The sequence below is a fragment of the Myxine glutinosa genome, chromosome 2 (genome assembly GCF_964187855.1).
Source record: "Myxine glutinosa chromosome 2, kmMyxGlut1.1, whole genome shotgun sequence".
Classification (NCBI taxonomy): Eukaryota; Metazoa; Chordata; class Myxini; order Myxiniformes; family Myxinidae; genus Myxine; species Myxine glutinosa.
In genome coordinates, this window is record NC_136262.1 from 184,944,449 (window position 1) to 184,966,485 (window position 22,037).

A 22,037-nucleotide genomic window follows, 5' to 3' on the forward strand; every position below is an offset into this window, starting at 1 on the left:
TGTGTGTGTGTGTGTGTGTGTGTGTGTGTGTGTGAAAAGGACTAATCGTTTCGATTTTGGTGAAGATCTGAATTTGGATTCGGCTCCAAGAATTAAATTTTTAAGTGATTCTTCACCATTGAGAGATTGGGTCAAAAGCGACATATATAACATGATATTAAAAAAAGTTATGGACGAGTTATGACTAAACTTGGTGGACGAGTCGTTTAGGTGACAAGAACAAGCCGATTCGATTTTTGTTCAGGTCCGAATCCAGATCCGGCCTATCGGTGGCATACAAAACGTAAACTGTTCACCAGGCGGAGGTATGCTTTCTACTGAGTGCCGTTATAGTTTCGTTTTGTAACATTCCATTTCGTCTCAGTACTTTTTGATCAGACTGCTATACAGGAAGGGGTATAAATTTGCTCGGATTAAATGGTGGATGAAATTTATTTTTTCCTGCTATACCTCGAATGAGAAATTGCACAAAAAAAACTGAGCTATGGCGTCGCGTATGGAGGATGTTGGGGGCCTCTACATTTACATATTTAGTCATTGTGTATGTGTAATATGCATAATGTGCAAATTATGATATATGTAAAATATATACACAGTGTAATGTATGCATACATAAAAATATGTCACTGTCAATCCAGAGCAGGGCGTTCTTCTTCACCACCGCCATTACACATGCGCAATGTGAGAGCCAAGGTTTCTTACAAGGATGGGAATCAGCATTTTTTTTTGGTTGTTGTCAGTTGCTGGCACCCTGGATTCCTATGGTTGGGATTCACCGCCCGAGCATTTAGGTAGTAGCCTCAAACGACATTTGGGCGTTTGGATCGTTTCTACCAGTAGGCAAGTTGATTATGGCTGAACAATTACTCATGAGACCATTATTGGGCCTGAGTTATGAACATAATCTTCAGGCGAAAATATGAGCACCTCCTCAACCGAATTTAATATCGGAGCAGCCGTTAAAAGTGGGATCACTACGGTGTAGTTGCTTGCAGTGTATTTATCGTTTGGACCAAGTTTGTTAGTTGTTTTATTCATTGTGTTGTATGTAATCGGTCTACGCTTTGTGACGGTGCTTTCTCGTCTTTTGGAAAAGTGAATTCAATTTTGAAAACATCGATCTAGGACAGAAATGGATTCGATAATATGCGTAACTACAATTGACTATACGATCTTGGATCCAGGTCTTGCTGTACGGTGTTGAACCAGTCGTGGACTAAGGCCATTTCCGTCCAGATGATCAAGAAGCAGTGGGTCATCTTGGCAACGACAAATCCACTTCCCCAGGTGGTAAGGCAGGCCTCTACAAAATTGAGGAAGAATGAGGTGGGGGTTGCATTGAGAGGATGCTTGCGATGGAGTGTAGAGAGCGATACCAAGTGTAGCTGACCCTGCAGGAAGGTGGGATTGTTTGGGGCCATTGAAGTAGTAATAGTAGCAGTAGTTGTAGTGATACGACATTCCAAGTATTCATTTATTTTGCTCTAAAGCTGGTGACCGTAGGATATTATTTACATCATTTTTTGGTTAATACTGTTGCGTTTATGGGGGGTAGGTTCTACCTACCCATACTGTAGGAAAGGTAGCACTGTATGATTGTGGCATGGATCATGGGCGCGTAGGAGAAATCTTGATGTACAGTAAGTAGGGAAACTGTCGCTTAAGGTCGTTCACGTGTTCTTCACACGAGGGGTGAAGGCATGCTAATTAGTGTACGGATTAAGGTTAGTTTTCCCCAGTGTGATTCCCCCTGTGATCAATCCCTAACATTCTGTAGCAGCGCCGGCCCTTAATTTACAACCAGTGCCGGCACTATGAACACTCACAGCAAGTAAGCCCGCCCACATGAACACTTACGGCAAAAGGCCACGCCCCCGGAGTGGTACGATGGGCATGGAAGAGCAGAGTCGGCAGGCCACGCCCCCAGAATGACGAGGGCCTGGGGTGACGTCGAGGAGAAGCTTTGAGAGCTGAGAGAGAGCAGAGCTGGAGGAGCAGGACGCTGGTGATTTTTTTTGGGGGGAGATCGATTGTGTGCTCTTTTAAGGAGAGCTGTTCTCTATGGTGATCGCGGAGCATTGACTGTTGGTTCACAAGGGAGCTGGAGGCCATTCTGCCCTCCATAATAGATGGTGGAGAACGCGAAGGAGGCCATCCTGTCTGCTTGCCTCATGCCAGTGGTGACTTTGAGTGTGGCGCTGCCGCCATTTTGAACGCTTCCCGCACGGGTGGTTCAGCTATCGGCTTGGAAAAGGGCCCATTTTGAGGCCAATGATAAGTACCAGCCGGCCAAAGGCGATTTCTTTTTATTTTGTTGTCTTTTCCCTGTGTGTGTTCAAGACTGCGTGGAGCTGGAGGCCATTGCGGCCACATTTCCAAGCTGGCCTCCAAAGCCAGTCGCCGACTGGGCATCCTCCGTCGTGCGAAGTCCTTCCTTGGCACACCTGAGCTCCTCACCACATACAAGGCTTTCATCCGCAGCTCAATGGAATACTGTTCCCCCCTCTGGGCTGGTGCTCCTGCCTCACCTTGCTCGGCTTCACGCTGTTGAGGCCAAAGCTTTCAGAATCATTGGAATCTCCTGCGATGTAGTCAACTCCGAGGGCCTTTCACTCACTCACCGCAGGCAGGTTGGTGGTCTTTCTGTCTTCTACCGACTCCTCTCCGGCCTTGCTCCCCCAGCTCTCTCTGTGCTCTGTCCCCCCAATATTCCTTCAGGTCGCACAAGATCTGCCTGCAACCCTCTTATGGTTAAACTGCCAAAGTCTAGGCTCTCTGCTCACCTTCACTCTTTCATTCCCCTTTTCTCCCACCTCTGGAACAAACTCCCCCACTCCCTTCAATCCCACTCCACCCTCCAGGTCTTTAAAACAGCTGTTCACCACCATCTCTTATCTTCCCCCATCGAAAACCTTGATCTTTTCTACCCCCGGTAATTCACCCCAGAGTCCTTGCAGTGTTCATATGTTTTATTCCTCTCCCACCTCCCCCCAAGTCCTCCCGATGTCCCTGCTCTCAAATGTTGTGTTTGTGTCCTTCCCCCTCTCTCCCCATCTTGTCTGCCGTTCCCCTTGTTTTTTGTGTTTTGTGTGTCGGTTTGTCTTTTTGTGTGATTAATGTTAGCTCTTTCACGAGCCTCGATCTTGTATTAAAAAAAACAAAAAACCCTCACAGTGGAGAATTTTGGTTTACCTCAACATTCAATTTATTCTTTGGTTTATTTTCATTAAATTCATTATTGTTGCATTTTATTTGTTGTGTTTGTTTATTCGTCGTGTTTTCGGTATAAACCCGTGTGTTCCGTTCAGGTAAACGTCTTGCGCTCGCTCATATCCGCCATATTCAGGAAGTCGCCTCGGGAGTAAAAACGGTCGGCTATTCGTCATTCGGCAGACTTCATCGCTGGTGACATGACAATACTTATTGCCTACTACTACAACTACTATATCCACAATTAATTCCACCTTTATGTAGGGTCAGCCACAGGCGGTATATTAGCCCAAGTCTTACGGGGACCAGAACAGACGTATGACTGGACCTGTTTCTGACATGAAGTTGTGATTTGTTCAGGATGCCAGCGATAGCTCACCTGCTCTTCGTCGAAAGTCAGTGTGGGGTCTTTAAACGTCCACTAACTGTCAGCAGATAGGACATCCGGTTTAGCATCCACCCAAGGGACGGCCCTCTTTGTGATGCGAAGCACTAATGCGGCAGTTTATAGTCTCGTCGGGAATTTAATCTCGACGAGGCAAGCTCAAAGGTAAATGCACTCTACCTCTGCACCATTCAGTTGAGTTATACGTGTTATTAAGTAGTACTTGCCGAAAAATTAAGTGAAGACTAACTCGGTTAAGCTTTTTACAAAAAAATATTTGAGTCATGGCACAGCCAATCGGGACTATCTCGCGTGGGTTACTTGCTACTTCCTTGTGGCAAAGCTGCATCGCTTCCAACCCGACTAGCAGGTGAAGGACCGCATTGATCTTCAAGTTTTATTTTATTTCTTTATTTTTGTACAAGCGCAAAGTTTTATGTTACCTGGTTCCAGATGCACGAACCTTTCTTCAAAGTGTTTCTTGTAAATTGTTTGAAATCCGTACAGGTAAGCAGTTGGAAAAGCAGTTTGACGTCTGAATCCGAACCTGAACCCTGACCATGTCTCTCCATGGCAGTGAGAAGGAACATGGTGTAGAAATTTCCCCTTCTTGTTGTGGACTCGAGGCTGACAACAAGTTCACATTCTTGGTGCTAATACAATCGGACTTGATAAAACAAAAATATCTGAATAGCACGTGACGCTGATTTCTAGTTGCTAACCCGAAGCAACACACGTCAAACAGGAAAATCAGGTCAGCTGATGCAGCTCGAATGCCTTTGGACAGTGCTTGGCGTTCGTATGTTGACCAGCGTAACGGTCAGCATAAACAAAGAAACTCGAACTGATGTCTTGTGCCCATTGGCTTTAGATAGAAACAAATTAAGTCTGTGTGGAATGGAATGTCCCTTTGACCACCATTGCTGAAGGCCTATTTTACCCATTCAGCTCATAGCAAATGCTCATGCTGCTATTTGTTTCCTTTGTTTGAATTCCTCCACTACGCTACCGAGTTTGATGCTTGTAATGCTCTTCATATAAATGACTACACCATGCGGCTTGAGGTGCAGTTGCGTTCTTGACCGGTCCTGTCTGCGTGGCACAGATCTACGATTACTTGGACAAGTTTGTGGTCGGCCAGTCGTACGCGAAGAAGGTGCTCTCCGTGGCTGTGTACAATCACTACAAGCGCATATTCAACAACATGCCAACGATGACCGGCCGGACCAACGCGGAGGGGCTCGACTCCAAGCAGGCGGCTTCTCCTCCACGAGGTGCATAGTGTGGAGCGCAGTTTTGATGGTTACTCGCAGGACCGTTGTACCAACGATTAACGCACGCCATGCTGGTCTGTAACAATATCGACCAATACGGTTGGCTTTCATCTCCTTGACCGGTTACTACCCAGAAATGATATCAGTCGCAGGGTAACCAAGTTAACTCAAACAAATTCTGTCTACACACGTCCTTCAGAACAAGGTTAAAGGTTTAAGAGCTTAAAGCGTATTTTGACCCGTTTACTTTTTTACCTCACCTGCACATCTTTTGATATATTATCTTTTTATCAACAATTTGTATGGACGTTGAAGGAGGCCTTTTGTGCTTCATTTGCACACTGCTGACATGGTGTGTAAATTTCTGGCATTCTTCATTTATAATTTTGCCTTTACCAACGATGCCAATTGAGTAGCTTGTTCGTGGGAATGGCCTTGTATTCTTGGCACTCACTCTCACTGTACTCTCCGCAGAGCTGGATGTGAGGCGGAGAGAGGATGACTACAGAATTGCAAGTACGTCGTTATTGTTGTTGTTGTTGTTGTTTTACATTTGACCAGCTTTGTTGGTATTCTGTTTTAAGTTTTGTACAAGATGTTGCAATCTCAGAAGCATATCTCTTCGTCCCATTGCTCTTGTGCCTTACAGGCAGGATCATGGAATTGTGGAACATACGAGGGTTGACTATTTTATTCTCTCGATTGATGGAATAGACAGCACATTGACACGGGTTTGCTCGTCGCCGTGGGAAGCAAGAAGTAGCTCTCGTTTCGGGCAAGGACCCTTTGTCGGATCCTCTTTTGCTCCGACGAAGAGTTGACGCCCAAAATGTCAGCTCTTTCTTACTTCCCACGGCAGTTAGCGTACCTTAATCGACATCTCGATATCAGCCATTGTTCTCAGAATGACACCAGCCTTCATCAGAAAGACTAGTTCTCCATTCTAATTTATTCCCTTGAATTGAGATTCTGGATTGTCATAACTCGTCGCCTTAGATCACGCCTTTATTTCGTTGCAACACCGATTGCAGAAGTGCTATTTAGTAGTTTGATGTGGTTTTTGTTCCCAAGCTTTTCTGTCGGACGAAGTAAAACATAACCTTGCGTAGAACCTGACAATTAAATAAGTCACATAAACTTTAACAATATAATAGAAGACCATTTTAAATTCTGTTAATGGCATTGACAAATTTGCAGTCTTTATTAATATTGGCACTTCAAGTCGGGCAGATTTACATGGCACCACTGACGTGAGCAACAAAAATGGCATAACAGCCGAATATTAAAATACTTTTTACTTTTAATCCCCCACACCTTAAGTCCTTGCTTGTATCGCATAAGCTGTTATTAAAATATTTAAATGCAGTCTTCTTCTTTTGTATGCAGCACAAGGCTGCAGGGTAGCATTATTGGCTGAGAGCGTGGCTATGCCGTAGATGGTAAGCCCTCCTGGAGGTTAGGGCAGGAATTTGTAATTTGTTCAGGGTGCACACGATAGCTCACATACTCTTCGCGAAAGACACGGTGGGATCTTTAATGTCCATCAACGCATGCCGGCTAGACGGGATGCCTTATTTAACGTCCATCCGAGGGATGGCACACACATACTGATGAATTACCCTGCCTGTGAAACACCAGGATGGTAGTTTATAGCTGGGTTAAGATTCAAACCCAGGCAAGTGTGCACACCTCTAGGCCATCCTAACAGCCCTTAAATGCAGTATAAGTCCTTTTTCAATTCCAAATCTTCCAATTTCTTTATAAACTAGAATGGCACTCTGTAGTGCACATACACTACATGACCAAAAGTATGTGGACACCCAAACATCACACATCTCATTCCAAGATCATGGACATTCATATAGAGTTGGTCCCCCCCTTTGCTGCTATAACAGCCTCCACTCTTCTGGCTCCAGAGTCCAATGGCGGCGGTCTTTACACCACTCCAGCCGACACTTGGCATTGCTCATGGTGATCTTAGGCTTGTGTGCAGCTGCTCAGCCATAGAAACCCATTTCATGAAGCTCCCGACGAACAGTTGTTGTGCTGACTTTGCTTTCAGAGGCATTTTGAAACTTGGCAGTGAGTGTTGCAACCGAGGACATTCCATTTTTACGCGCTACGCATTTCAGCACTTGGCGGTCCTGTTCTGTGAGCTTGTGTGGTCTACCACTTTGTGGCTGAGCTGTTGGTGCTCCTAGACGTTTCCACTTCACAATAACAGCACTTACAGTTGTCTTGCAGCTCCAGCAGAGCAGAAATTTGACGAACTGACTTGTTGGAAAGGTGGCATCCTATGACGGTGCCACGTTGAAAGTCACTGAGTTCTTCAGTACGGCCCGTTCTCCTGCTAATGTTTGTCTATGGAGATTGCATGGCTGTGTGCTTGATTATATATACCTGTTTGCAATGGGTGTGGCTGAAACAGCCGAATCCACTAATTAGAAGGGGTGTCCACATACTTTTGGTCATGTATTGTACCTCCTGTGGAGGTCATGCAGTTTCTGCCGGGGTGAACAGTTGACGTTTTGTATCCCACTGATAGGTCGGACCTGGATTCGGACCTTAACTAAAATCTAATCGTCTTGTTCGTGTCATCTAACCAACTCGTTCACCAAGTTTTGTCGTAACCCATCCACAACTTTTTGAGATATCCTGCTGTATATAGTTTGTAGCCCCATCTCTCATTGGTGAAGAATCACTTGTCGCACACCCAATCTGTCCACCAAATTTCGTCCAAATCTGTCTGTACCTTTTTCAGGTATCCTGCTCACAGTCGGACAAACAGACGGTGAAAAAAAAAAACCTCCGTACACCTTTGGTGGCAGAGGATATCGCAAACTTGTCTTGTTGTATTATCATACCAAAAGTCACAAGACACCACTTTCCAGATGTGACGATGCTTCTACCATGTGCAGTGCCTTCAGAAAGTATTCACACCCCTTCACTTTTACCCATTTTGGTATGTTATAGTTTGAATTTAAAATGGAATAAATTAAAAATTTTTATCACTGATCTATGAAAAATACCCCATAATGAATCAAAGATGCCCATCCCTCCTGTTGGATGTTCTGTTGGAACGTAAAAACCTGTTTTTCGAAATTTTAACAATATTTTAAAATGAAAGACAGAAATATCTAATTCATGTAAGTATTCAACCTCGTGAGTCAATACTTCGTTGAAGCACCTTTTGCAGCTATTACAGATTTGAGTCTTCTTGGGTATGTCTGTATCAGCTTTGCACATCTGGATTTGGGGAGTTTCTCCCATTCTTCCTTGCAGATTTGCACAAGCTCTGTCAAGTTGGATGGGAAGCGTCGATGAACAGCAATCTTCAAGTCTTTCCACAGATTCTCAATGGGATTCAAGTCTGGGCTTTGCCTGGGCCACTCAAGGACTTTCACGTTCTTGTTCTGAAGCCATTCCAGTGTTGTTTTGACTGTATGCCTGGGGTAATTGTCCTGTTGGAACGTAAATCTTCAGCACAGTCTAAGCCTAATGTCTTTTGCACTCTGAAGCAGGTTGTCCTCAAGGATTTGCCTGTATTTGGCTCCATCTCGAGCTTTAGATTCCATATAATGCAATAAAGACAGATACGATGTGAGGGTGCCATCCCATAGAGGAGAGCAGTTCCGCATTGAGTTGTAGACAAAGAACTACTCACAACCTATAAGGCCTTTCTGAGTTTTCAAAGAAAGACTTGGAATGTCAGAAGATTCCCAGTTTTCAGCTGGCTTTGGAGGCCAGGTTTTTCCATGCTTAAGTCAGGAGAGGTCATGGATGAATGAGGCCTAGCACTTTAAGTGACGGAACCTCTTCCAGTTGCTGACCACTGAAATAGATAGGTTGGTTCGTTTGACCTTCCCTCGGGATTGTGAGGGCGAGACTGAGAAGTTCCATTTGTCAGACCAACATGTAATATACTCCATGTCAGCAGAGGGTGAGGCAGCTGTTTGTGTGCATTCTGTTACTGCTTAGTGTCAATGACAAGGAGACAATGTTTGGGTATAGGTGGAAGTTCGGATTGTCCGCAGAGTGGGATTATTATGCGATATATTCAATGACTGCACACTCCAACTTGTTATCCATTGTCAACACACGAATGGCGAGGTGGTGTGCGTTTGAGACGGCCAAAAACCTTTGCTTCATCAGTTTTAAAAGCTTGTTTGAGCATACCTACTGCCGATCGCAAAGCTGGGTGAGACCCAGATTTAGATGATACTGAGCACGAGGTGGTGGTGATTTCCACATTAAATGTCTTGCCTGATGGAAGGAAATCTGGATAAGAGAGTAAAGGTGAGAGAACAACCTGGGATGAGTGGATATTGAAGAGCAGGTTGAAGAATAGCAGATGAACATGCTGAAGGAAGGTGTGTGACCTAAAGACATCATACGAGGGTGCTTCCAACTTAACCCTGACTGGTGTTTATAAAAAGTAGAATAATATACGTTCAAACATCCTTTCAGAAAATGCATTTTATAGAGTTGGTAACCGTTACCACATTGTCATACATTTCCTCCTTAAATGGACTAGTGTGGCCTCACCACACTTCGCTTCAGAGGGATGGGCATCTTTGACCATGCCTGCTTTCTCAGGGAGTGAGGGATGGTGGGAATGGTGAGTGGGGGTTAGTGGTGGTGATGGTGTATTGGGGGTCGTGGGGGGGGGGAAATGGGTGGATGTTGGGGGAGGTCGGCCAAATATATTTTGTGCTCTGATTGAATATATACTGTAAATCAGAAGTTAGATCCCAACACGTATAAATAAAAAGGAACCGAGCACAAATTTTATATTTATTTTAAATTATCAGTTTAGGCTGGAAGGGAAGGTCAATATGAATTTATCAAAAACTGGATGGGAAAGTTGAACTTCCAGCCTCAGAGCAGATGTGCCCCCAATACATCGCTTACCTTAGACTTTGGGCCAAGTTTTTACGACGTATCTTTTATTTTACCCATATCACGATCTCGATTAAGTCAAAGTAACAAAAAAGTAGTGCTGATGAATATGGGTAAGTCACAAATGTGTTTCTTAGGTTAGCTTTAAATATGTAAACAACATGATGGAATTGTTAAAGAAAATTTGAAGAAGAAGACGTTTTGGTCACAAATATACGGTACATACATAACCATATACTTTTTCTCCATTATAATAAAAAATAAAAAGATATCATTGAAACTTGAATACGTCCATTAATTACATACAATTGAAACCTGACTACGTTGATCAATTACGTCCAATTAAAACCAGAGTACGTCTATTAATTACATGCTATTGAAACATGAGTACATCTATATTACTCGAACGGCACTCAGTAGAGAGCCTGGTTGGCCATATCACTCAATGGTGAAGAATCACTTAAAATTTTAAATAATTGTCATATCCAAATCCATATTCAGATCTTCACCAAAATCGAATCCATTCGTCCTTGTCACACATCCAACATGTCCACCAAGTTTCGTCCAAATCCATCCATAACTTTTTGAGATATCCCACAATGTATAGTTTTTGGCCCTATCTCCCAATGGTGAAGAATCACTTTAAAAATTCTAGTAGCCGGATCCGGATCTGCACCAAAATCTAATCATTTCGTCTGTGTCACATGCACTACCTCTCTGCCAGATTTCGTCCGGATCTGTCCACAACTTTGAGATATTTTGTTCACAAATGGACAGACAAACAGACAGACAGGGGTGAAAACATAACCTCCATTCACCTTCGGTGGCGGAGGTAATAAAAGGAGCCGTGTCTATCTGTTTGTCTGTCTGTTTGTTGTGCTATAACTTGAGAACGGATTAACGGATTTCAATAAATCCAACTACGGTGGATTTCGGGCAACTCCCGGGAATGTTTGTGATCCCAATTTTTTTTTTTTTTTAATGGATGCATGGGCACACGTGTCAAAACTGCAAATGGAAACAGGAGAGCAGGATCTCCCAGGAATCCTTTGTTAACTTGAGATCGGATTTCAATGAAAACCACTCAGGAAGTAAACATAACCACTTATCCCCCTCTCTAAAAAGGTGTTTTTTTCACCACATTGATTCCAAATCTCCACGAATACAAAGCATACAAATCATACATTTTCCCCCATTTCTTTCATTTAATCTTTTTTTTAACACCAAACAAAACCTTTTTTTTTGCAATTACGCAAAGATTGGTGTTCCTGTCAGCGAAGCGATGGGTCTTATGTGCTAGTCTATTAATTATATACCATTTAAACCTGCCTGAGTACGTCTATTAAATACATAGTATTGGAATCCTTTGTTAACTTGAGATCGGATTTCAATGAAACCACGTCTATTAATTACATGCTATTGAAACATGATTACATGGTTCTTCTGGGTCTTCTGTGTCTTTACGGTCTTCGTGGTATTTTGTGGTCTTTTTGGACTTCATGGTATTTTTGATCTTCGGGATCTTTGGGGTCTTTAAGGGTCTTTTGGATCTTCAGGGTCTTTTCAGTCTTTGCAGTATTTTGGGTTTTTGTTGTCTTTAATGGTCTTCAGGGTCCTTGAGGGTCTTCTTGGTCTTTGTGGTATTTTGAGTCAGAGTATTAAAGAGTCTTTTGGGCCTTTTGGTTCCTCTGGGTCTTTAAGGGTCATTTGGCTCTTTGGGGTGTTTTGGCTCTTTGGGGTGTTTTGGCTCTTTGGGGTGTTTTGGCTCTTTGGGGTGTTTTGGCTCTTTGGGGTGTTTTGGCTCTTTGGGGTGTTTTGGCTCTTTGGGGTGTTTTGGCTCTTTGGGGTGTTTTGGCTCTTTGGGGTGTTTTGGCTCTTTGGGGTGTTTTGGCTCTTTGGGGTGTTTTGGCTCTTTGGGGTGTTTTGGTTCTTTGGGGTGTTTTGGCTCTTTGGGGTGTTTTGGCTCTTTGGGGTGTTTTGGCTCTTTGGGGTGTTTTGGCTCTTTGGGGTGTTTTGGCTCTTTGGGGTGTTTTGGCTCTTTGGGGTGTTTTGGGTCTTTGGGATGTTTTCAGTCTTTAGCGTCTTTTGGATCTTTATGGTCTTCAGGCTCTTTTGGGTCCTCTGGGTCTTTAAGGGTATTTTGGGTATTCAGGGTATGTTGGGTCTTTGGATATTTCAGGGTATCTTGGGTCTTTAGGGGTATTGGTGGTCGTAAGGGTCTGGGGAAGGGGGGGGACTTTAAGGGTCGTCAAAATTCTGAGGGGTCTCAGCAGTCTGAAGGGTCAAAAGAAGACGTTTTAGTCACACATATACAAACAAACATAACCATATACGTTTGTGCTGTTATAATAAGATGTATGAAACAAAGGTGATGGGAGCAGCGATTAATTGAAAACATTAAGTCTGTTCAAATTAAGAGGTTACTGGGGTGGGGGGGGGGGGGGTGCAGAGTAGCTGGCGCAGCCCAGCTGGGTGAGCTTTTCCCGACGGGGGTTTCACAATATACACTACCTGACCCCACATCCCAATATACACTACCTGACCCCACATCCCAATAGAGACTACCTGACCCCACATCCCAATATACAATTTATAGCAGCTTTTAGTGACCTCAAAATGGCTGTGAAGGTCAGCGTGCGGTGGCTTGAAAACCTTTCCCAGGTTGATTCTGAAGTACCTGCACCCAAAATTTGCAGCCACTTGATACTACGGTTCGGCGATGAAAGAATAACGTACAAACACTTGAAATTATTAACAGGATTGGCTGCCAATGATGTCTGTATTGAGGAGTTTGTGCACAACAGGTTTTTCTTTATTAACGAGGCTTTTATTTTTATTGAATGATTTATTGCATTTTTCCAAGTCTCTGTAACTTTTACTTTAACCCCTACAGTAAAGTAATTAATTTTTTTCAGGGGGTTGGGGTGTTATTTTGAAGCGATTGTCGTCGATACCGTAATTGGGGTTATACTAGTGAAACAGGGTCGATGTAATCTACATCAGCCAATGCGACCACTTTACTGGTAAAAGTGTTATGGTTTATGTTTACCGATACTGGCTAATTTATATGACTTGCCTGGATATATATATATATATATATATATATATATATTTCTGTGATGGTTTAAACTCCCGATTGTTAGCGCCATTCTTCTACGGCTGACACGTCTGTGTCTCGGCTTTGCCAACTAATACGTTTTGCAGTCACAGAAACATTAACCATGTGAAATCAGTTAGTTTGCGTTTCCCATCACGGTCACGTGCATGCAAGACGAATGCAACGTGGCGCAGCGCGGTCAGGTCATTACACCTGCCAGGTTGTCACATACATCTAACCATGCTTTGGTCAGCCATTTTTGGCCTCGCGACGATTCGGGCAGATGAAATAGGCAACCCTCGTATAACGATACTTGTTTTGTAGTGAAAAGTTTCCATGCTTGTCATGATGGCGCATGCTGCGTCGCTACCCACTGATTGCTTGGCTGGTTGCTGCAGTGAAGCACTGGCCCATGTTATGTGTGTTTTGAAGGGCTTAACAGGGGTAGGAAGGACAGGCTAGAGTGGAAGGAAAAACGCCGCCACACCATTCGGGGTGAGGGTTGTTCTGCTACTTACAACCACATGCTAATCATAAATCGTTTCTAGGATAACTTGTGCATGAGTGTTCCATTAAGATCACATTGATGGATGTTTGGGATTTTTCCTATCTGGAAGATTTTCCTGTACTTTGTCAACTTTGATTATTACCGTATTTGTTTTCACCACACTTTGAAAAGTACTTGTACGCCCAATGTCTTTTTATGAAAAAAAAATAAATGTAATGTAGGTGAAATGTTTTATTTTAGAATTTTGTTCAGTGGAAAAAGTTTGATACGGCTGAGCACACCAGGTCAGTCGGAGTACAGGTAAATTGTGTGCGCCATTTGGTTGACGTGTCGATAAGAGGCCGACTGTATACCTCGAGTTCATACGCTTATTAGAATGTATATGTAACCCGTTGGTATAAATAAAATGGTAACTCTTGTTACTTTAAATCGAATAATCTTTTCAAAATTAAGGATTTAATAATTATTTAAAATTTTAACTCTGATTAATGTATTGGTGATATTTGTTAAAATGGTACCTGCAGATGGTAAATGATTGTAGGCGTACCTTCACGTACATGCCGACATTATACAAGGAAATCTTGCACACAAGCTCGTTCTTGTCACCGAACCAACTTGGAGATATCCTGCTCACAACCAGACAGACAACAGGGGTGAAAAGATGACCTCCGTGCACCTTCAGTGGTGGCGGTGGTAATACGTAATTAAGTCTTCACCGCAACAACCTAAGGAATTCAAATTTCAACATTATTTGAGGCCTGCTCTGTTGGGCATTTGAAAAGTTGTACAAACTTGGTATTCCTAATAGTCCAATGTCCGCTGTGAGGTACAATGTGCACATGTAAATACAAAATTCCTATTTGTTTAATAATGTGCGCTGGTTTATTTAAAAAAAAATTAAAAAGAAAAACATTGACATCTCTTGGACGACTGATTGTGAATATCTCGTTCTTATAATTTTTGAACGCCCCATCGTGGTGAGAATGTCTCCGAGTCGGGAGTTATTTGCGTGGGAATTCCCGCACCCGAATTCCTAATGGCGAACCACGTTAGGTCAATGCGTGGATAAGCACTGCCCTGGAAACCGGTCGAGCTGCAGGTGGAACGACTTGAGGTGCGGCACCAGTGCGAAGGCAGAGTCGCTGGGACAAATTTAATGGAGTCTGAGAGCTATGCCATATCAAATGCCATTAAAGATGACAGAAGCAAGCAATGATCACTCCTTCTTCTTCTTCCTCTTCGTTTATATGCAGTACATGGTTGTGGGTAGCCTCCTTTGCTGTAGGCACAGCTGTACCCCACAGGATAAAGCAGAAATTTGTAATTTGTTCAGGGAGTAGGCGACAGCTCGCCTACTCTTTGCGAAGGACACCGTGGGGTCTTTCACTTTCACCAACTAATACCGGCAGACAGGTACCTTTGTGCGCATTTGATGTTCCCTCTCGAAATTTAGCTCTTATTGCTGTACTATTCTTTCCTCCTTCACCTTTTATAACACTTAAACTGAAGTTCCATTCATCATACGACTTTTGTAGAAAGAGAGTGAACACGACAGCGCAGTGTCGCAAACGTTATGTCAGTGAGTCTGCGTGCCTATGGCAGCCCTCTCTCTTAAATGTCTTTGCTATGAATTTTCCTATACCCAAGGGATTGTGCATCCATTGTGTTGCTCATAGTCTGGAAGTTGGTGCCTTGTTATTCACATGGTAGTCTGTTTTCTGGCATCATTAAGGTCTATTAAAGATACCTTGAGCAGAGGATTCGGCGGTAGGAATATATAATTTTTGGCAAAATCACACACTGGCCTACACTTTAGAAATAATTTTGAAGGGTGTGACGTCCACAAGTGAGTGCTACGAGACGAGGCCTGGCATGCACGCACTCCAAATGAATGCGAACTCTGTAATTCAATGATCTGCCTGCAAAGCACCAGAATGACAGTTTGTTTATGTTTGGGAGCGAAAGCCATATTAAATGACTCCGAGGCAAACTTGCAGCTTCTAAGATATCCTGCCATGTCCCCCAACTTCCCCCACAATCTTCCTCTGTTAAGGTTGAGCTTTTATCTGGGACACTAACCTTTGCTGTGCTGCTTCCAGAGCTGCTGCAGATAACAGGCATTGGAATCCATGGGAACGCTCTTGGGGCTTCCTCCAACCCACCGAGCGGCGCCACGGCGGCCGAACCAGAGGCTGGTGGCCGAGAGCAGCGTGCTAGCGATGTGTTGGATGCCACCACGCACAACATCCGTTTGGAAAAAAGCAACATCGTCCTCTTGGGACCTACCGGTTCAGGTGCATACCCATGCATAATTTGACTCGAGTATGGAATATTAGGCAAAGAATGTAGCAATGGAGGAGGATATTTACCTCCAGTCATCAAAATACCTTTTAAACAATGCATGTTATCAACTGAGGGTTGAACAGGGTACGGCTGATGTTTTGAGCGTTAGGCCTTTGTCGGAGCAAAATGATGCAATCGTATGAATGAGAGCGCACAGTTCATGAATCGTTATCCCTACGCTTTATAACAAAAATAACGGAGGATATTGTAATCGGGTCTGTCTGTCCTTCACGTGATCGCCTCCTATACGGTTGTGCAGATATTCACCAAACTTGATAGTTATGATCACCAAATGACAAGGTGCGAGAGCAATCATTTTTGGCCTGCTTCCTGGGACCTGGATCGAGTTCAAAATGTCAAATACCAAAAAATGCAATTCCAGGCCCGTTCAAAAACATTTTAAACCCTTTGAGTACGGGATTTTTTGGTACGGGATTAATTTGGCATTTTGGTACGGGAATGCAACCACGTACTGACGATCTATTTATAGGTATAGTCGATGACGTGTAGTAACGTCATTCGTACACAACCTTTTTTGCGGGTTGCGGCACTGGACGTCATCCGTACTCGGAGGGTTAAAGGAAACTTTTTATATGCAATCAATGTTGGGGGACACTTTAAATATGTATGGCAACAATATTTTGGGATCTGACCCCAGGTTCATGCATCAGAGGGTGGGGACTTCGGGTTACAGGAGTCAAAACGGATTGATGTTAACTCGGCATTTGATATTGGGTCATTCCTGGTGGAAGTATTTGCAATGGCACGTCTTCAATTTCACTCTTATTGTTCTTGGTAGTATTATTATTATTGGTTCATGACTTATCAAGTGACCACTATATTCGTCATGTGTGTGCGTCTGTCTGTGTGTGTCTGTCTGTCTGCAGCATAACTACCCGATGACATCCGATCTTGATGAAACTTGGGTGGGAGGTTGATATCATGATCTAGTTGTGTCCTGCCTAGAGTGGGCGTATTGAGCCACGCCCGAAAAAAATGTCTTTTTAGGGGGTAATCGAGTTCAAGATACATCTTCTCCGAGGGGTTTGGTGGAATCTGACAGGGGTTTCGGTATTTGGTTAGGCCAATGTCATGTGCCTGGCCCCACAGAGCTCGATTTTTTTATTTTTTTTTCATGTCATTTTTCGCCGAATTTTCGGTATTGTGTAGCTAACTAACCTCATAACTGATTATACATTATTTTCTATCATTTCAAGGTCAGTAACCTTCGTTTTGACATTTCCGGGCCTGGCCTGTCCGGGCCTGTTTTGGTTGTAGTCCGTCCTTTGTCATTGAATACCGCTCGCTCGTGAACCATCGTCGTCTCCTGACTTGTTGTTATTATAGTTATTATTCTAATTATGCTGTTTTTTGTGAAACTACTTTTGAAAAAAACTTACAGCTGGCTGCCAATCTGCACATGTTGTGCAGCACACCCTTGGGACATGATCCTAACAGATTTTGAATGTTGTCCTGTATTAGCGGACACTAACGAAATTGTTATTATTGTTATTTTAATTCATGTTTTTGCCTGCTGACAATGGATTTGGGCTCCATTTCCCCAAAATGCAGGTGGTAAATTTGAATTGCTTGGACGTACTGCCATTCTAATTGTACATACTTTATAGACGTACACATTCTAATTGCACATACTTTATAGATTTACTCACATTCTAATTGTAAATACTTTATAGACGTACTCACATTCTAATTATACATACTTTATAGACGCTCACATTCTAATTGTACATACTTTATAGACGTACTCACATTCTAATTGTACATACTTTATAACCATACTCGTATTCTAATTGTACATACTTTATAGACGAACTCACATTCTAATTGAACATACTTTAAAGACGTACTCACATTCTAATTGTACATACTTTATAGAGGTACTCACATTCTTATTGTACATACTTTAAAGACGTACTCACATAATTGTACGTACTCACATAATTGTACGTACTTTATAGACGTACTCACATTCGAATTGTACATGCTTTATCGATGTACTCACATTCTAATTGTACATACTTTATAGATGCAGTCACGTTCTAATTGTACATACTTTATAGACGTACACATTCTAATTGTACATACTTTATAGATGTACTCACATTCTAATTGTACATACTTTATAGACGTACTCACATTCTAATTGTACATACTTCATAGACGTACTCACATTCTAATTGTACATACTTTATAGACGTACTCACATTGTAATTGTTCATACTGTTGCGGATATGGGATTTGGATCCATCCATATCCGCTTGTAAATATTCCCCTATTTCCTCAATACTTCCCAACTATCCCCAATCCCCCATTCCCTAGTCCCATTTTCTGTAAACAACACTCTGTAGACCCGACCTTCCCCTATTCCCCCATTAAATGTCGCATCCAGGTCCACCGCATCTCACGTAGACAACTATAGGACATCTTGCTAGTTATTCTTAGTCTATGTCAGTTAAGGACTCGTTTCCATTAATTCTGACTCTTCGTTGCACCAGAATGTGATTGTATGGCACCGTTAGGAAGTTTAGGACCTCCCAATACCTCCCCGCAGCTCTTCCTCACGGTTCAACAACAACAACAACAACAACAACAACGGCGGCGGCGCGGGGAGTGTGCGTCCTCACTCCGGCTTGGTTGGTAGGGGGTGTTGGGAGTGCACCATGCCTGTCTAACGAGCCGCCATCGAGCATGTGCTCGACGGGGTTACCAGGTAGGGGCTCGCTGTCAGCTCCTCGTCAAGGGCGGAGCCCGGTAACCCCCGCACCCAATAGAAGCGGCGGACCGATCCCATCTGGGGAGGAGCCAATGAGCCGAGGGCGTGTCACTTCCCGCTGAGCATGCGCAGAAAGAGGGAGGTGACGTGAGATGCGCGCAGAGCTGAAGGAGAAAGGACGCACCCTCCGAGCGCCGAGAGACCTCCCAAAGACTGAGCTGTATCCTGTCCCTGAGCCAAGGTGCACCTTGTGCTATCGACTGCCTGTCCTTCCCTGCCATCAATCCCTGTGTAAGTCAGTCTTGTTCCGTTTGTCTGTGGTCTGTCTGGGATAGATAAGATTGTGTCTAAGTGCCTATCTCTTCTGTGTCTTTACCTCATTACCTTGTAATCTACCCCTTTTTCTCCCCCACCAATTATATCCTCCGCCGGAGGTCTTGAGAACTGTACCCCTTGTGTCGTTTCATTTATCCCAGTCGTTGTGTCCTTTCCAAATCATTGATTTAGCATAGCGCGACTTGGTCAACGTCGGGTGGAATCGGGTGAGTTGGGGAAGAATCGGGGGAATTGTTAGGTCGCGGCAATACCACCGCTCGGTAAATAACATCTAATCCGCGATCCGTAACAACTGGTGTCGAGGAGTGAGATCGGACCCGAAGCGCGCTTAACGCGCTCAAAATTACAAGTAACCGAAATTTGTTTTGTTTTAAAATAAAAACCCGAATTTTGAAAGTCGCGCTATGGCGGATCAAGACGGCTGGGTTCCGGTAGAGGAGAGTGAGGCAGGGTCGATCCAGGACCAAATTGAGGGACAAGAGGAGAGCGAAGCAGTGAGGGCGGCAGGTTCGCAAAATGGCGTCCTCGCGCACGAGGTTGCGGGCGCGCAAAATGGCGCCTCGCACATGGCTACGGCGGCCGCACCCGCTGCACAAGTGGGAGGGATGGCCCAAATGCAGGCCCTCATGGAGCAATTTATGGTACAAATGCAGGCGTCCCTCAACCTGCAGAAGGACGATATGAGGGCTAATAGTGAGCAAATGAGGGCTGATAGTGAGCGATTGGAGGGCCAAATGGGGGTAATGGGGAACCGGATGGATGCTCAGGGTGAGCGATTGGAGGGCCAAATGGGGGTAATGGGGAACCGGATGGATGCTCAGGGTGAGCGATTGGAGGGCCAAATGGGGGTAATGAGGGACGAAGCGAGGGGTACCGGTGAGGGGTTAGACAAGAAATTTGGGAAATTAGACAATAGATTAGGGGAAATACAGGAGGGGTTAACGGGGGTAGAAAATAGAATGGCTGCCCAGGAGAATCAGATAGAGGGAGTGAAAAATGGGTTAGAGGGGTTAGAAAACAGTATGGAAGGCAAATTGAGGGACATGAGGGACCAAGTGGAAAGGGAAGTTAAAAAAATGGGGCAGCAGATAGAGGGGGTCAGAATGGGGGTAGAAACTAAATTGGATGCTCACAGGGAGGAAATGGAGCAGATGAGGGTGGCATCTGGGCAGGAGATGCAGGTGATGGGAGAAGAGATCAGGAGAGGTGTGAGTGAGGAGGTCGGAGGAGTGCGCGAGGAGGTGAGGCACTGTAAGGAGCGCATGGAGAAGGAGGTGAGAAAGGGGACTGTAAAATTGCAAGGTGGTATAGAGGAGTTGATGCTGGGAGTAGAACAACTGACAGTGGGACAAAAGGAGTTGGGGGACCAGGTAAAGAAGAACACAGCGGTAATAGAGGGTTTAAAATCGACACAGAAGGAGATGAAAAAGGACGTAGGGGTAATTAAAAAAGAGTGTCAGACGGTACATGAGGACCTGACGAGGAAAATGAACAAGGTGGTAGAGGTGATGGAGGTTAAAGAGCGGGAGGTGCGGGAGCACATAGAAAAAAATAAGGTGGAGTTAGAGGAAGAACTTAAGGGGGCGCACGAGGAGATGAAGGAGGTGAAGCAGAAATTAGAAGAAGTGGAAGAAGGGGTGAGCGAAATTAAGAAGCGACGGAGAGAGGATAAGAAAGAGATAAAGGAGGAAGTAAAAGAATTGGTCCAAAGTCTGTGTTCGGATCGTGATGATGTGCTCATTAACCGGATGAGGGATTCGCAGGTGATGGAGGAGAAGCGAAGAGAAAGAGGACCCGGTGTAAGTGGTGACCAATATGGTCGTGCGTATGATGCGCCAGGTGATTTAATAAGCTTGGGGGTCGAGATGGACCCGGGTGTTCGTGAGAGGCCGTTGGTGAAGTGTGCGACAGGTCTGGTGTGCGAAAAAGGAGGTGTGCGAGAAAGTCCGACTCTGGGGTGCATGAGGAAAGAGTGCGCTGTCAAAAGTAAGTTAGAGTGTACACCTGTGGTGAGTGTTACAGAGGGTGTAACGGGAGAGTGTGCGCGAGAAAGGTGTGTAACGGACGGGTGCATGAGGAAAGAGTGCGCTGTCGAGAGTAAGGGTGAGTGCGCTGTCAAGAGTGGAGGTGAGAGTAGTAAGAGTGACACGGAGCGTGAGTTGGTTGTGACAGGTGAGAAAGGAAGCACACCTGGAATGGTAGAGCGTGTGTGGGAATGCACGCTGGAATTGGTAGTGAGGCACGTGGTTGGGTGTGCGAGTGAGAGCACGCCTGTGATCGTCACAGAGGAGGTGACCGAGGAGGGGGCGCGAAGAGGTGTGTTGGTGAGGTGTGCGACCAACGAATGTGTGCCAAAGTGTCGGGTGGTCAGGTGTGTGACCAAGGCTGTGAGTGGAATGAGTGTACCTGGGTGTGTTAGAGAAGGTACGACGAGGAGCATGGGAACAGCTGGATGTATGGGCAAGAAAGGGGTAGCGTATGCGTGTGAGCATGCAGGTGAGGCATCGACGGTAACCGGGTTAGCGGTTAGAGCGACTTTTAGCCGAATCGGGCCCTCGGTGCGTGCCGGGCTTCGCGTGCCGCGAGAACCAGCGGGGATCCGAGCCGCGGCGGGTTCGAAAGGACCGCCGTACGCGATCCACGCTGGGCCTCGCTTTGAACGGCCGCGTCCGTGCTCCACTAGGCGGAGCTGGCAGCCCGATAGGAAGGGTCGTCATGGCGACCACTTTTTGTTGAGGCATTCCGGCAGGTCGAGATCGGGCCATGGGATGGCTCCGTGCCGAGATGGTGCGTGGGACCTCGGCCCGGGTAAACCTCCTTCCCTGCACCGAATGCGGGACGTATCCAGCCGCTGGCACCAAACAACCCGCATTCATGGCTTGGCTGTACGAAGCCGGGCTGTAGACGTGAATTGGCGCACCGAGAGGATCTAATAAGTAGACGGGTGATGAGGATAGTGTTTTGGCCCCGAAATTAGAAAAAAAAGCAAAATTTGATGATTGGTACGGTGATTGGCAGTTGATTGGCTGAAATTTGGTGTGCCAAATTGATAGTGGGACCTCCCCGATGTGGTGGGATGGGCAGTCCACCATCCCCCCACAGAAGTGGGGGCAAATGCGCACTAGATTAGGGGGTGTATGGCAGTGAAAACTAGCCCGGGTGGGTTAGGATATTGTGTGTAGGGATCTAGCGAAGATGACATTAGGTAACGTTAAGGTTTAGTTAGTGACTGATACCTGTAGTGGGGACGC

At 44.8% G+C, this 22,037-nt stretch overlaps 1 protein-coding gene across 10 annotated transcripts in view; it reads left to right on the plus strand.

Moving 5' to 3' along the window:
- Window positions 1–22,037, plus strand: part of CLPX (caseinolytic mitochondrial matrix peptidase chaperone subunit X) — a 51,389-nt gene that overhangs the window by 15,856 nt on the left and 13,496 nt on the right. For 5 of the 10 annotated variants that reach the window (XM_078772050.1, XM_068106616.2, XM_078772051.1 and 2 more), the window contains exons 6-9: window positions 4,701–4,869; window positions 5,344–5,385; window positions 13,298–13,360; window positions 15,473–15,667. In XM_078772050.1, the coding sequence (XP_078628176.1) occupies window positions 4,701–4,869; window positions 5,344–5,385; window positions 13,298–13,360; window positions 15,473–15,667 (469 nt within the window). The remainder of the gene's footprint in view (window positions 1–4,700; window positions 4,870–5,343; window positions 5,386–13,297; window positions 13,361–15,472; window positions 15,668–22,037) is intronic. The other 5 variants (XM_068106618.2, XM_078772054.1, XM_078772055.1 and 2 more) reach the window with 1 other exon arrangement.